At 34.4% G+C, this 16,433-nt stretch overlaps 1 protein-coding gene across 1 annotated transcript; it reads right to left on the bottom strand.

Annotated features, from left to right (window-relative positions):
* Window positions 1-214: 214 nt before the first annotated feature.
* Window positions 215-2,169, bottom strand: LOC131647601 (dehydration-responsive element-binding protein 1A-like). Its single transcript, XM_058917476.1, has 2 exons — window positions 1,303-2,169; window positions 215-1,041 (listed from the first exon to the last, which is right to left on the bottom strand). Exons 1-2 carry the CDS (start codon window positions 2,005-2,007, stop codon window positions 928-930), a joined length of 819 nt encoding a protein of 272 aa, XP_058773459.1. The 5' UTR covers window positions 2,008-2,169; the 3' UTR covers window positions 215-927.
* Between the last annotated feature and the right edge of the window lie 14,264 nt (window positions 2,170-16,433).

Raw genomic sequence — 16,433 nt, 5'->3', positions numbered from 1 at the left:
AAACTCTTTGTTGAGGAAGGATTTCATTATAAACTTTGTTATTTTATATTCTGCCAAGTTGATTTTTTTTAAAGATTTACGAATTGTCTTGACACGATCTATTTATTTAAAAGAGGAGGGTGAACCCAAAAGAAAGCTAACCCAAAAAGATGAGATTTGGATATCGAAAGATTAAAGATAGAAAGAAAAACCATTTGGCTAAAAAAAACCCTACTGGAAAGTCCATTTAAGAATTATAAGAGATCATTCAATTAAAAAAATTAAAAAAACTGCTAGAGAGGAAAATCCTATAAGAAAACCAAAAGAAGAGCCCAATTTAGCATATATTAGCATGTCATTCAGTTACTTTATATTCAACTAAGCAAAGAGAAGAAGTCAGACCCACTTATTTTTCTTTTCTTTTTAAATAACAAAAGCCATTTTAAATTCATTATATTTAAAATAAATTTTCACATTAATTCTTTCTCACATCTTTATCTCTTGTGTAATCTATATGTTTTCTCGACTAATACTACCTTATAGTAGGTGTGAGGAATAACAAACTAACTCCAATTTTTCATATTAATTATATAAAGTAGAGTTGACTAGTTACCTTCCTTGTTGTTTTTCATTACTTAATTAAGCTAGAAAGCGATATACATGGTTTAATATGTACAAAGTTACAAACACAATTGGGTTCCTCTCTTGCAGCCACACACATTTAAAAATCAATTGGGTTTTTCCTTCTCTTTATTGATATGAGTATATATTAGTAATAGATTTCAATATATACGTTGATTACTAAAAAGCTTAATTTTTTTGTTTCTTTTTATTTCCTTCCAAATCAAAATGATGAGGAAATTGCTGAGTTTACTAATCACTAGCTTCTGGTTATGTAGAAAATTCAGAGTGACCATTCAAGTTTCACTCATAACTCATAAATGATCCTTACCAAATAGAAAACATAGTAACGATCATGATCCTTGATATTATAGCAAAATGCGACGAATGAACTCCAATTGCAGTCACAGCCCAAATCATTGTAACGGGTTTTTTAAAATCCTACAAAAGAGAAGACAAGAATAAGACAATAGATTTTATTTTCTATGTTAAAAGTTGAAATTCCAAAATTAAATTCTTCTTTCATATAAAATAAAACAGATAATGAGGAGTTCTTTATGCTCTGATTAGTGATTACTTCAAAAAAAGCAAAAAAAAAAAAATGGTATTAATAAAAAAGGTTGTGGTGTAATAATATAGACATTTTCTATTCTAAAATCCAAAAATAAAAATAAATCAAATTTTAAAGTTCCATAGTGATACCTCATCATCATCTTGAAAATCTTGTACATCAATATGTTCATACTCATGATCCCCAAAACTATGTGTAGGGGACATTAGAGCCATATTCCTCCACATATCTGGCATGTTCATCACTCCTTCTTCTTCTTCCTCTTCTATACAAAACATATTCAACTTCTCTGTCGCGATGACCGGTACAATGATAACCGGTACAACGATGTCAAAGTCCGGTACAATGATGACTGGTACAACGATGTCAAAGTCTGGTATAATGATGATCGGTACAACAATGTCAAAGTTCTTAATCAATAAAGTTTTGTCTGGTCTGAAAGCCTCGGCAGCTTCTGTAGCCGCTTTTTGTATATCTTTTGTATCAGAGGTTGTAGGAATAGGGAGTCGCCACACCGAGTCTGCAAAGTTGAGACAGGCATAGCGGCCTCTCAGTGCCATCGCAGTAACATCGTGGGCTCGGGCTGCCATCTCGGCAGTTGGAAAAGTTCCTAGCCAAATTCTAGTCTTCTTGTTGGGCTCTCTCATTTCGCACACCCATTTATCTAAGTTTCTCTTCCTCACTCCCCTATACACTGGGTGGCGAGTTTCCTTGAATATCTTTCTTCCTGCTCGCTTCTTCGGGCAACTTGCTGCTAACCGCATCTCCCAATCCGGTGATGAGGTGTTGTAGGAAGATGAAGCTGATGATAAAATGGGGTCACTAGTATAAAACATATCGAAATGTTGGAGAGAGTGGAAATAGGTTTTTGAATGAGAAAATAGGAATTGGAGAGTTACTTTTTAACAGAGTGAAGTGTAAGTTGTGTTGTATATATAGGCAAACATGGTAGAAGGAAAGTGGTAAGGTAAGAGGGAGAGTGTGAGTGTGTGTGTTTTGTGTGAGTGAGCAAGTTGCAATGTTTGTGATTGGTTATGAATTATTTGGAAAGAGAAAAGGAAACTGACGAGAAAAGAGAGTAAAGGCAGAGAAAGAAAGTGTGCTTGTGTGTAGTAGTGTGACACTTAAAGAGGAAGACTTGGCTCAAAACGAATATTGTTATCAAAATATCTCCTTTTTATTCTCTCTAAGGCATATTATTAGGTGAATTCTTATCTACCCAATTCAAAAAGTTGGGTAAGATTACATCTTTTATAAAATGCTTTGAAAACAACAAATATTTATAGGATTTTAATAAATAATTAAATATGTTAAATGAGATAAAATCATGTGATTGGTTGGAGGTACACTACCCAACTTTTTATAATGAGTAAAAAAATTGTCCCATTATCAAAATATCTAAGACCATCTCCAATGGTGCAACTCATTTTTGAGTTCTTTATGGGTCCCACCAACCATATCTTCTCAAAATAATTTATTTAATATTTATTTTATTGATGTAATTCAAATGGGTCCCACAACTTTATCTTATAAATTAATTTGATTGGGTACCACAATTTTTTACTAGTTGCATTGCAATGCAACTCTACTATGACATGACAAATAGATTCAATATTTAATTTTTATACTTATGTCTAATTGAAGAACTCATTAAAAGTACTACCATTAGAGATGCTCTAATACTACATCAGTGTAGTTTTTATTAGAAAACCAATTAAAAATAGACGCAAGAAACAATCAAAGGACAATACTTACCTTTAAAAAATATCCCAAAGTCATAGAGATAAATAGTAGCTTCACAAATTCAATATATTCAAAATACATCAATTTCTAAATATCATTATAATATAAAAAAGTTAATGCTGTGAATTTCAATGATAAATATCAAACTTAATATCCTTTTTCTTTGATTTAATCAATGCCTAAGATAAAAACTTTATCATATACTCCTTCCGTCCCAAATTATAAGAAAAATTCACTTTTTAGATTCATTGAATAATTAATGTATCTGATCTATATATAGACCAGATACATTAATTATTCAATGAATCTAAAAAAATGAATTTCTCTTATCATTTGGAACAGAGGGAGTAACTTATTGCTCTACTACAAGGAAAAAAATTTGCGACACATAAATCACCCGTGTATTGCAACGGTTTACACAACTGTTTTGTCCAACCATCTTTTAGTTTTAAAAAGTAAAAATAATTTATAACGATTTGCTTACCAACCGTCTTAAAAACTTGTTTGTAACATAAACCATTGTATACTTGTATTTAAATATATAATAAACTTGTTTGTCACAATGTAGGAGTAATTTTAGCCCAAACTTATGCTTTGCAAGCGAGTTTGATTTCATCTTTTAACATTTTCGTGAAATAAAACAATAAGAAAACAATTTTTGGATGCTTATTGAACTCGAACTTGAGACCTCCATGTTCCAAAAACATTTATTCACGCCGTTGAGATACTTAATATTGAAAGTGTATTTTTTATGTAATTGTGTATCTAATGAAATCATACTAGATGTATATTTATATGCATATGGATACTACAAAATAGGTAATGTAATCATTACAATTTATACAATATTAAATTAATCAATCCTAATTGATTCTTAACACTCTCTTTCGAGCCGGGTCATATATGTCATATGAGTCGACTTGTTATAAATATAATATATTCAAGAGCCATTAAGAGATTTAGTGAACATATCAGTCAATTGGTCTTCAAAATTGACAAAATTTGTGGTTATTTCTCCTGAAAGTACCTTGTCTATTAGATAATGGCAGTCTATGCCTGTGCACTTGGTCCGTTCATGGAAAATTGGGTTGGATGCAATGTGAAGTGCCGCTTGACTGTCGTATTTGAATTTTGTGGCCTGAAGATCTCTCAACCTTAGCTCTGAGAGCAGATTTTAAAGCCATGCAAGCTCCTTTGAGGTTGTTGCGATAGCACGATATTCAGCTTCAACACTAGATAGTGGAACTCTATTTTATTTCTTGCTTCACCATGAGATCATATTACCTCCAATAAGAATACAATATCGAGACATGGATCTCCTATCCGACGCTGATCCAACCTAATCGAGATCCATATAACAAATTATTTTAGCATCACTCTTATCTTCATATAATAGTCATTTTCTGGTGCATTCTTTATATAACTAAGAAATTGAATGGCTGCATCCCAATGACTAAAACAATGAACGTTTAAAAATTGGCTCACAATACTCACTATAAATATAATATTTGGTCCAACTTGAAAAATAATTGAGTCTACCCACAAACCGTAGATATTTTCCCGGGTCTTACAATGGCTCCCCTTGACCATGAAGAAGCTTAACGCTAGGATTCAGAAGAGTATCAATAAGACAACAATCCAGCAAACTAGTTTCTAATTAGAATGCTTGGTGGGGACTCTGCAACTTCAATGCTTGAGAAATATTATAGTGGACCTAAGTCTATTGTCTAAATTTTTTTTGAAAAGATGTGTTTTGAGTCTATTGAGACCATCAAGAATTTGAATTACTAGAATTAACTAAAAAATGGCGGACTTAAGGCGAAACGAGCTTAACAAATAGGTGATACGGGCTTTAGCGGGCGGCGGGCCCAAATCCCAACCCAACCTGCCAATTTTTGGAGGGTGCGCGGGTCGGGCCGGCGAGCCACCGCCCGTTTTGCCACCTCTAGACCAAACCAAGCATATGGAGATTGTTTCAACCGACAAAGATAATGATGAAGCCCACAAACTAGTCTACAACTTCCTCCTCAAACTCTCAGTGTAAAAAAGGCATTTCTAATGTCCAACTGATGAAGCAACCAATGATGAATGGATGCCATTGCAATAAAGAGGCAAACCAAATTGATCTTGGTCAATGGAGAAAAGGTGTCACCATAATCGAGACCAAGTATATGTGTGTAGTCCTTAGCTAGCTGTTAGCTGGGTTTTGACAGGGACAAAATCCAACCAAGTAGCACATAGGAAGTCGTTTCCAAAAGGGGCTTAGATTCAACACAAGGGGATGTGCAAAGGAGGTTGACAACTTGGTCGACTTAGAATATTTGTGTGAAGGAAAAAATGATCATTTCGACAGAATGAACAGAGCGATGAAAGTAGCGTGTACATAGTGGGCAGTTATTATGAAACGAACGTGAAGTAGCGACTGTTTGTAGCTATGTCCAGGAAAGTGGGAACATGGAGAAGCAGTTGGGAAGATAACACACACGTGGCACATAGAGAGAAAGAGTTCGTCAGAAACGGTTACTTATTTGTATTATAAATAAAACTTTGTAATTAGATTTGGGGGGTGTTCAAACTTACTCAAAACTTACACAAAACTTAGAGTACCCAAGCGAAGAGAGAAATGAGTATGGCGAGTGCAATGTATGTTTGAATCACCCCTTGTTTTTCAGTTAGTTTCATGTCATTTACTTATTATACTTTGTCTTAATTTCACTTCCAGTTCATCTTTTGATCAAAGTTTTGCTTTAAATAGTCTTGCAATTACTTTCCAAAAATACAAAGGGATTTCGAACCGGGTCAAAATCATCCAGACATTGGTCATTTTCGTAAAAACATGAAGAATTTAAGCACTGTATCCCGAGATTCACTATTCAATCTCGCGAACTAACATTTAATAAGAGACTAGCTTTGTTTATCAATTTCCACGGTAAATAAATTAGCATGCCTAGTGGGACCATGCTAATAAGTTTTTAAGTGTTTCTATTGTTTACAGTACTTACGTGTTGTTGTGGGTTGTTTTCATAAACTGATGTTGACTATGTATATACTTAAGAAGTGGAAAACAATTTTCTGAAATGTCACTTTCTAGCAGAGATACTAACACTTCTAACCCTACACAAAATAGTTCACAAAATGTGAATGTCATACCAATAGGTGCCACAACAAAGAGTAAAATAGTTTTTTACCCTCGTCAGGACATCTTCCGCCACTTGTTCGACACCAATGGTTACAACGGGACCAGGACATGTTGCAGGGTCACCTTTTGACCCTTAAAGGGCTTTATTTCAAGTAGGATCAATTCCCCTTGGTCAATATCAATTTGGCATGCCGCAGTCGATGATGGCTGGTCTCCTGTCGAATATGTCAACATACACTGATAATATGCTGGCCATTGGGCCGCCTCTTAATTATTAAAGCATGTCTGCTATGACTACAAACCCTAGGGGTCGAATAGGGGGAATGGGTTATATCCCCAGATAACACCGTCATTGAATACGACTTTAGTGATGGCATTAAGGCAGCAGATGGACGAAAGCAATCTTGAGTTGGTACATAATCTGACTCAACAGATGGGTGTCATTTTAATCCTATGGTTGATCAAATAAGCCGAATACTGAGTCATTTGGGGTCCAACCAGTGCAACCTCGATCAAGACCCTTGAGGTTGAATGTGAGGCCATTTGAAACGCCTGATGAGGAAATACCCCCAGTAAATCAGGAACAACCCGTGAGGTTTCGACTATAAGAACCAATTCCTGACGAGGAAGTGGAGTTTGTAGAACAATATAACCCCAGACCAGTCTTGGTGCAAAGAAACCAAGATGTTGATCGCATCTTAAGGAACACAAATAACTTTAGGGGACATAACAACATTGCAATTGTTGTCGAAGAGGTTTTAGCGCAAAATGGGCTTAGCGTTGGTCTTAGAGCTGTCAAAATGGGCTAGCCCATATGGGCCGGCCCGCCAGGCTCGAAAAATCACAGGGCCTGGGCATTAAAATTAGAGCCCATATTTTTTAGGGCCTTTTTAGCCCAGCCCTGAAAAGCCCACTACCCATTAGGGCTAGCCCATATGGACCGTGGGTAGCCCATAGGCCCGAATAATTATAAATTTTAAAAATATATATATTTATATTTATATTTATATTATCTTACACCAAAATAGCATATTGATTTTTCTGACTTCACTAAATTTTATCTCTATTCTATTTAATCTTTCTCTTTTAAATATTATACATTAATATAATCAACATTTTTCATCATATTATACTAGTTTTTCTCTTATAATAAATATTTAAGTATTATTTTATACAATTTAGACATATATTGTATTTAAAAACACATTATAGTATTTATAAGAGATAATATAGTACTTAAAAATGTATATGTTTAAAATAACATATCTTTTAATTTTATTAATAATAAATATTATGGAGTTTTTATTTTTAATTATTTTAAATAAAAAAGCCCATTTAGGAGCAGGTAGCTCGAATCCCATCTAGGACCGGGCTCGGGTAGTAAATCTCGAGCCCATATTAAACAGGGCCTTTTTGGCCCAACCCTAAAAAGCCTAGGGCCCGCCATGGCCCGCCCGTTTAGGGCCGGGTAGCCCATTTTGACAGCTCTAGTTGGCATGCACAGGTCTAATTATACATCTTTGTTGTTTGACTATAATCGTCAAACAGAGTTACCTAGGGAATGCAAAGTTACCAAATTCACCAATTTCGCTAGTGATACTAAATATTTATAGTATTTTAATAAATAATTAAATATATTAAATAAGATAAAATCATGTGATTGGTTGGAAGTACACTACCCAACTTTTTATAATGAGTAAAAAAATTGTGCCATTATCAAAATATCTAATACTACATCACTGTAGTTTTTATTAGAAAACCAATTAAAAATAGACGCAAGAAACAATCAAAGCACAGTACTTACCTTTAAAAAATTCAATACATTCCAAAGTCATAGAGATAAATAGTAGCTTCACAAATTTAGATCAAGGCCCAGCTAGCCCGGGCAGGCGCCCGGGCTCAACCCCTATTTTCTTTGTACTCTCCCAATTTAATACTCGATTTTTAGACAAAGTTAAGGGAAAAATTATGGGCAAAATTAGTAAAAATAAGATGTGAAAATTAAAACAGATGAATAATCAACGGTTTAAAGTTTTTGCCCAGGCTGCCTAAAATTCCTGGCTCCGCCACTGCATTGAATAATTAATGTATCTGGTCTATATATACCAGATACATTAATTATTCAATAAATCTAAAAAATGAATTTCTCTTATCATTTGGGACAGAGGACACTACGCCAAATAAGCTATTTAATAAAACTTTTTTTGTTTTTGATAGCGCTTAAAAGTGCTATTAACCGCGCCGCTATTGTAAATGTTTTTTGTTTAATAGCACTTTAAAAACGCTATTAAAGAACCAGTTTTTGATAGCATTTTTTCTAAAGCGCTATTGAAGAATACATTTTGTGTGTGTTTTGATTTGATTTCGACAGCACTTTCAAACTAAGTGCTATTAAAGGGCACATGTTTGATAGCGTTTTCAAACAAAGCGCTAATATATGATTCATGTTTGATAGCATTTTTAAAGAAAGCGCTAATATATGACTCATGTTTGATAGCACTTTCAAAGAAAGCGCTAATATATGACTCATGTTTGGTAGCACTTTCAAAGAAAGCTCTAATATATGTCTCATGTTTGATAGCACTTTCAAATAAAGCGCTAATATATGGTACGCTTCTTCTTCTTTTTTGTGCATAAAATCATTATATTGGTGCCCAAATATCAAAAAGCTACATCAGGGCCGGCCCAAGGGCCAAGCTGCTAAAGCTAGGGCTGCCTCAAAAGTTTGGGCTTAAAAAATGCCTCAATTTTTTTATTTAGATATAAAAATATATAATGACATTTGAATTACATATATTATTGTAGTTGAATTGTTAATATATAGGCCTCTTTTCCTATTGGTATTTAGTTCAACTCTTAACAACCACAAAATTAATATTTTGAAATATATTTTAAAGACGTCACTTTAAAATTTGCTTTAGGCCTCTAAACGGGTTGGGCCGGCCCTGAGCTACATTTAATTCAATACCGAATAACACTTTAAGTTACTCATTGCATACATATTATGATCCATCAATACCAAATAACATTTTAAACCAAATCCTCTTGTTTACAAATATCATAACATATAGAGGGTATTTAGTGTACTTAAAAAAAAAGGGCATTTGCATAGCCAAATTTGTACATGCATGCATTCCATCTAAGAGTACTTTAATCCAAATCCCAAAATAAAAAGTCATATTCTCTAAATAAAACACCTAAAAAACAAGAAACGGCAACCAAACAGCACCAAGTAGTAACCACACTTCAAGAACCAAAAGCGTTGAACCCATAGGTACAATCATTTAGCTATGCAAAATAACAGCTTCTTGGTTTCCTGTATCATAGAAGAAATATTGATTATGTATTGTACAATAAAAATCAATTCAAGATATATAAAATAATCAAAAATTTAATGTGGGTCTAACAAGTCCAGTGACAAGAATGAGTGCATTCGAGCTGAAGTGATTAACAGCAACCGCTAAGTCACACATAGTTGTGCATATTGAACAACACACCAATAGAAATGAATTCAACACTTAAGAAAGTAGAAAACAACTTCACAATTTTGGAAAAGGAAATAAAAATCTCCAATGCTCAAGTTGCAGGAGTAGTTCTATAAAGATGATCACTATTGTAAAACAAAAACAGAACAATCATGAATTGAGAAAGCTCGAGGATCGATTTTTCATTAAAAGTGCTATCTTAAAGAAGAATATTAATAGAGTTTTAAAGAAAGTGCTATTTTAGTGATGCTTAGTAATAGCGTATTGTCACAAAGTGCTATAAAAATTAGATTGTCTGTATCCTATAATAGCGCCCGATTATAAAATGCTATTGTAGATATGTTTTTTCCTTTTTAATATCACTTTCTTTAAAAGTGCTATTAAATTAGGCGATACAAAAAAATCAATTTTGGCGTAGTGGGGAGTAACTTATTGCTCTACTACAAGGAAAAAAATTTGCGACACATAAATCACCCGTGTATTGCAACGGTTTGCACAAGTGTTTTGTCCAACCAACTTTTAGTTTTAAAAAGTAAAGATAACTTATAACGATTTACTTACCAACCGTCTTAAAAACTTGTTTGTAACATAAACCATTGTATACTTGTATTTAAATATATAATAAACTTGTTTGTCACAATGTAGGAGTAGTTTTAGCCCAAACTTATGCTTTGCAAGCGGGTTTAATTTGATTTCATCTTTTAACATTTTCGTGAAATAAAACAATACGAAAACAATTTTTGGATGCTTATTGAACTCGAACTTGAGACCTCCATGTTCCAAAAACATTTATTCACGCCGTTGAGATACTTAATATTGAAAGTGTATTTTTTATGTAATTGTGTATCTAATAAAATCATACTAGATGTATATTTATATGCATATGGACAGTACAAAATAGGTAATGTAATCATTACAATTTATACAATATTAAATTAATCAATCCTAATTGATTCTAAGAGATTCTTAACACTCTCTTTCAAGTCGGGTCATATATGTCATATGAGTCGACTTGTTATAAATATAATCTATTCAAGAACCATTAAGAGATTTAGTGAACATATCAGTCAATTGGTCTTCAAAATTGATAAAATTTGTGGTTATTTCTCCTGAAAGTACCTTGTCTCTTAGATAATGGCAGTTTATGCCTGTGCACTTGGTCCGTTCATGGAAAATTGGGTTGGATGCAATGTGAAGTGCCGCTTGACTGTCGTATTTGAATTTTGTGGCCTGAAGATCTCTCAACCTTAGCTCTGAGAGCAAATTTTTAAGCCATGCAAGCTCCTTTGAGGTTGCTGCGATAGCATGATATTCAGCTTCAACACTAGATAGTGGAACTCTATTTTATTTCTTCCTTCACCATGAGATCATATTACCTCCAATAAGAATACAATATCGAGACATGGATCTCCTATCTGACGCTGATCCAACCCAATCGAGATCCGTATAAAAAATTATTTTAGCATCACTCTTATCTTCATATAATAGTCATTTTCTGGTGTATTCTTTATATAACTAAGAAATTGAATGACTGCATCCCAATGACTATAACAATGAGCGTTTAAAAATTGGCTCACAATACTCACTATAAATGTAATATCTGGTCCAACGATTGTAAAATAATTGAGTCTACCCACAAACCGTCGATATTTTCCCGGGTCTTACAATGGCTCCCCTTGACCATGAAGAAGCTTAATGCTAGGATTCAGATGAGTATCAATAAGACAACAATCCAGCAAACTAGTTTCACTTAGAATGCTTGGTGGGGACTCTGCAACTTCAATGCCTGAGAAATATTATAGTGGACCTAAGTCTATTGTCTAAATTTTTTTGAAAAGATGTGTTTTGAGTTGATGGATACCATCAAGAATTTGAATTACTAGAATTAACTAAAAAATGGAGGACTTAAGGCGAAACGAGCTTAACAAATAGGTGATACGGGCTTTAGCGGGCGGCGGGCTTTAGCGGAACGTGCTTAGGCGGGCGGCTGGCCCAAATCCCAACCCAAACCCGCCATTTTTGGGCGGGTGCGCGGGCCGGGCCGGCAAGCCACCGCCCGTTTTGCCACCCCTAGACCAAACCAAGCTAATGGAGATTGTTTCAACCCACAAAGATAACGATGAAGCCCACAAACTAATCTACAACTTCCTCCTCAAACTCTCAGTGTAAAAAAGGCATTTCTAATGTCCAACTGATGAAGCAACCAATGATGAATGGATGCCATTGCAATAAAGAGGCAAACCAAATTGATCTTGGTCAATGGAGAAAAGGTGTCACCATAATCGAGACCAAGTATATGTGTGTAGCCCTTAGCTAGCTGTTAGCTGGGTTTTGACAGGGAAAAAATTCAACTAAGTAGCACATAGGAAGTCGTTTCCAAAGGGGGCTTAGATTCAACACAAGGGGATGTGCAAAGGAGGTTGACAACTTGGTCGACTTTGAATATTTGTGTGAAGGAAAAAGTGATCATTTCGACAGAATGAACGGAGCGATGAAAGTAGCGTGTACAGAGTGGGCAGTTACTTTGAAATGAACGTGAAATAGCGACTGTTTGTAGCTAAGTCCAGGAAAGTGGGAGCATGGAAAAGCAGTTGGGAAGATAACACACACGTGGCACATAGAGAGAAAGAGTTTGTCAAGAAACAGTTACTTATTTGTATTATAAATAAAGCTTTGTGATTAGATTTGGGGGTGTTCAAACTTACTCAAAACTTACGCAAAACTTAGAGTACCCAAGTGAAGAGAGAAATGAGTATGGAGAGTGAAATGTATGTTTGAATCACCACTTCTTTTTCAGTTAGTTTCATGTCATTTACTTATTATACTTTGTCTTAATTTCACTTCCAGTTCATCTTTTGATCAAAGTTTTGCTTTAAATAGTCTTGCAACTACTTTCCAAAAACACAAAGGGATTTCGAACTGGGTCAAAATCATCCAGACATTGGTCATTTTTCGTAAAAACATGAAGAATTTAAGCACTGTATCCCGAGATTCACTATTCGATCTCGCGAAGTAACATTTAATAAGAGACTAGCTTTTTTTACCAATTTCCACGGTAAATAAATTAGCATGCCTAGTGGGACCATGCTAATAAGTTTTTAAGTGTTATTATTGTTTACAGTACTTACGTGTTGTTGTGGGTTGTTTTCATAAACTGATGTTGACTATGTATATACTTAAGAAGTGGAAAACAATTTTCTGAAATGTCACTTTCTAACAGAGATACTAACACTTCTAACCCTACACAAAATAGTTCACAAAATGTGAACGTCGTACCAATAGGTGCCACAACACAAAGTGAAATAGTTTTTTCCCCTCGTCAGGACATCTTCCGCCACTAGTTCGACACCAATGGTTACAACGGGACCGGGACATGTTGCAGGGTCACCTTTCAACCCTTAAAGGGATTTATTTCAAGTAGGATCAATTCCCCTTGGTCAATATCAATTTGGCATGCCACAGTCGATGATGGCTGATCTCCTGTCGAATATGTCAACATACACTGATAATATGATGGCCATTGGCCCGCCTCTTAATTATTAAAGCATGTCTGCTATGACTACAAACCCTAGGGGTCGAATAGGGGGAATGGGTTATATCCCCATATAACACCGTCATTGAATACGACTTCAGTGATGGCATTAAGGCAGCAGATGGACGAAAGCAATCTTGAGTTGGTACATAATCTGACTCAACAGATGGGTGTCATTTTAATCCTATGGTTGATCAAATAAGTCGAATACTGAGTCATTTGGGGTCCAACCAGTGCAACCTCGATCAAGACCCTTGAGGTTGAATGCGAGGCCAGTCGAAACTCTTGATGAGGAAATACCCCTAGTAAATCAAGAACAACCCGTGAGGTTTCGACTATAAGAACCAATTCTTAACGAGGAAGTGGAGTTTGTAGAATAATATAATCCCAGACCAGACTTGGTGCAAAGAAACCAAGATGCTGATCGCATCTTAAGGAACACAAATAACTTTAGGGGACATAACAACATTGCAATTGATGTCGAAGAGGTTTTAGCGCAAAATGGGATTAGCGTTGGCCTGCAAAGGCCTAATTATACATCTTTGTTGTCTGACTATAATCGTCAAATAGAGTTACCTAGGGAATGCAAAGTTACCAAATTCACCAATTTCGCTAGTGATACTAATGAATCAACCGTCGAACACATAGCCTGGTTCGAGATTGAGGCTGATGATATCGCTAACGACTAAGGTTAAAAGATGAGGTATTTTCCTAGTTCGTTGACCAAGAATATATTCACTTTGCTCAAAACTCTTACCCCAAATTCCATATGAACTTGGGATCAACTCGAGCGCATCTTCCATGAATAGTTTTACATGGGTCAGCCAAATATAAGTTTAAGGAGTTGTCCACCGTTAGACGGAAAACACCTGAGTCGATAGATGATTACCATAACAGGTTTAGACTTCTTAAAGCTAGATATTTTAACCGAGTCTGTGAATATGAATTGGCCGAGATGGTGGCCGGAGGTCTAGATTACTCTATCAGAAAGAAGCTAAATACTCAATACCTTAGGGATATTGCACAATTGGCTGATAGGGTTCGCCAGGTCAAACACTTGAAAGTTGAAAAAGCCATGACTTCAAAAAATCCTAGAAAAGAGAAAGTTGCCTATGTAGATACTGAGGAATATCCTTCAGAATGGGTTAACGAATATGTAGAATAATGGGAGGTTAACGTGGCATAATTAAAGACATGCTCTCCATATACATGCAAAGTTTTAAAATCTTCGAATAGGAAAAATATTGTCGAACCTAAGAATGAGAAATTTGTTTCTAAAACTTATAGTGCCTCCGGATTTAAAAAATCCACCATTAGAACAAAAGCAAAAAAGAGGTTTTTGCAAATACCATAATTTCTTGGGTCATAAAACTGCTCAATGTATTCTTTTCAGGGTTTTTGTGCAAAAGGCATTGAAAGGTAGCAGGCTACAGTTTTGCGAGAAGCCTAAAAATTTGATGCAAGTTGATACTAATCCTATCCATGTTGGTGACGCTAACTTCGTCAAACCTGTGGAGATTATGATGGTAGAGGCTATTGACACTACAAAAAAAAAACATTAATTTGCCAGGTGAATAGCACCCTGCAAATGCAAATATCACCCTGCAACGTAACAATTACGGGGTGGACAAAACACCTCGCAAAAACGTTAGTCGCAACTTTTTGCAAGGGGAAACGCACTTCGCAAGTTTTCCAGGTGGTTTTCACTTCGCAATTTTGGCAGGTGAAAAGCACCCCGCAAGTCCTTTACTAGAGTTACACGCAAACCAGAGCAGAGAGTGCAGGAGTGCAGGGTGGTTCAGAGCGGAGCAGAAAAAGGTTGAAACTTGCGGGGTGGAATTCACCTGGCAAACAGTAAATAAGCTAATAAAAATGATATATTTACATTATTCTAAATATTAAATTATTAATATTTAAAATAATATAAATATAATAAATCATAATTATCAATAGTAATCAAATAATATTACAATATCATAACTATCATAAATATATTAAAAATAGTAATAAATGTTTAGTAATACAATATTTATGTTACTACAATATTTATGTTTATCATAATAATAATAGAGGATAGTAATATTTTGTTTCCTAAAATACAATATTTACTTATTTAACATATAATAAAAAAATATTTTGTTTTAACAAATAATAATAATTTTTTTATAATAATAAAATATTCTGTTTTATCAAATAAATAAAAATTCAGTTTACTAAAAATAAAAAGTATATTCTATTTTTACAAATTTCAGCATATATTTCTATTAATTTCAGCATATATTTGTTCTCATTTTAGCATATATTTGTACCTAATTTCAACATACAAAAATCATACAGCATATTGTTATACCCATTTCAACATATATTTCTACACATGTTCATAAAACATACAGACCAATTATTTCTATCATACAAACCAATTAAAATAATTTCTAAAATAACAAACAATTTATAAATATGTGTACCTTTGTAAATGGATTTGATGAAAATATAGAAAACAGATCTGAATCCAACAAAAAATTTTAGTATTTAGATCTTGATTATGTATTAGAATGGAGAGAATTAAGAGATATAGAGGAAATGGAAAAGGGTTGGAGAATGAGAGAAAATGGGTTTGAGAGAATAAGAGTTTAAGAAGTTTTGAAGAATTGTTTAATTTTATTGGTGGACAAAAGAGAAAGGCGCATGTGATATATAAAGGAAACTTGTGAGGTGAATATCACCCCCAACTTTTTTGACTGTTGATATTTGCAAAGTGCAAATCACCCCGCAACATTAATGTCAGAAATTGTACATAACGTTCACCTACCCCTCTGTCAATCAATGACTGCAATTAAAGCTTTCCACCCACTTTTAAAAAAAAAACCTTGTGAGGTGGCTTTAACCTTGCAAATATTATTTCGTTGGAACTTGCGACGTGGGGTTCACCCCGCAAATTCTTTTCCCCCTTATGACATTAAATTTCTCCTGCCACTACTGTTTACGGTGATTTCCGCTAAACAACCGCTAGTCCTCCAAACTATAATAAATATGATTTGGTTACTCGTAGGATCGACTAGATTGATCCTAGGACATAGTCAAACAAAAGGTTTATTGATGTAATTTGGTTCATACCTGTTTGTTTTGGTTTCAAGAAACTTATGTTCAAATGGTTAATCGTTCGATACGACGCTAATTGCATAAGTTAGTGTAATTTCGAAACATAAATCGTAATAAGAGAAAACATGTAAATTGCGAAATTGTAAATTGCAAGAGAATTAACGTGCAAGAATGTAAATTGCAAGAAAATTACAGTACATGGAAATTAAATGACTTTGAAAGTAAAGGCATAAACAGGGAAAGAGAAGTAAAGAAATTAAAAGA

The sequence above is a fragment of the Vicia villosa genome, linkage group LG2, assembly GCF_029867415.1.
Source record: "Vicia villosa cultivar HV-30 ecotype Madison, WI linkage group LG2, Vvil1.0, whole genome shotgun sequence".
Classification (NCBI taxonomy): Eukaryota; Viridiplantae; Streptophyta; class Magnoliopsida; order Fabales; family Fabaceae; genus Vicia; species Vicia villosa.
Note: the sequence above shows the minus strand (reverse complement) of the source record. Positions and strands in the feature narration are given on the sequence as shown.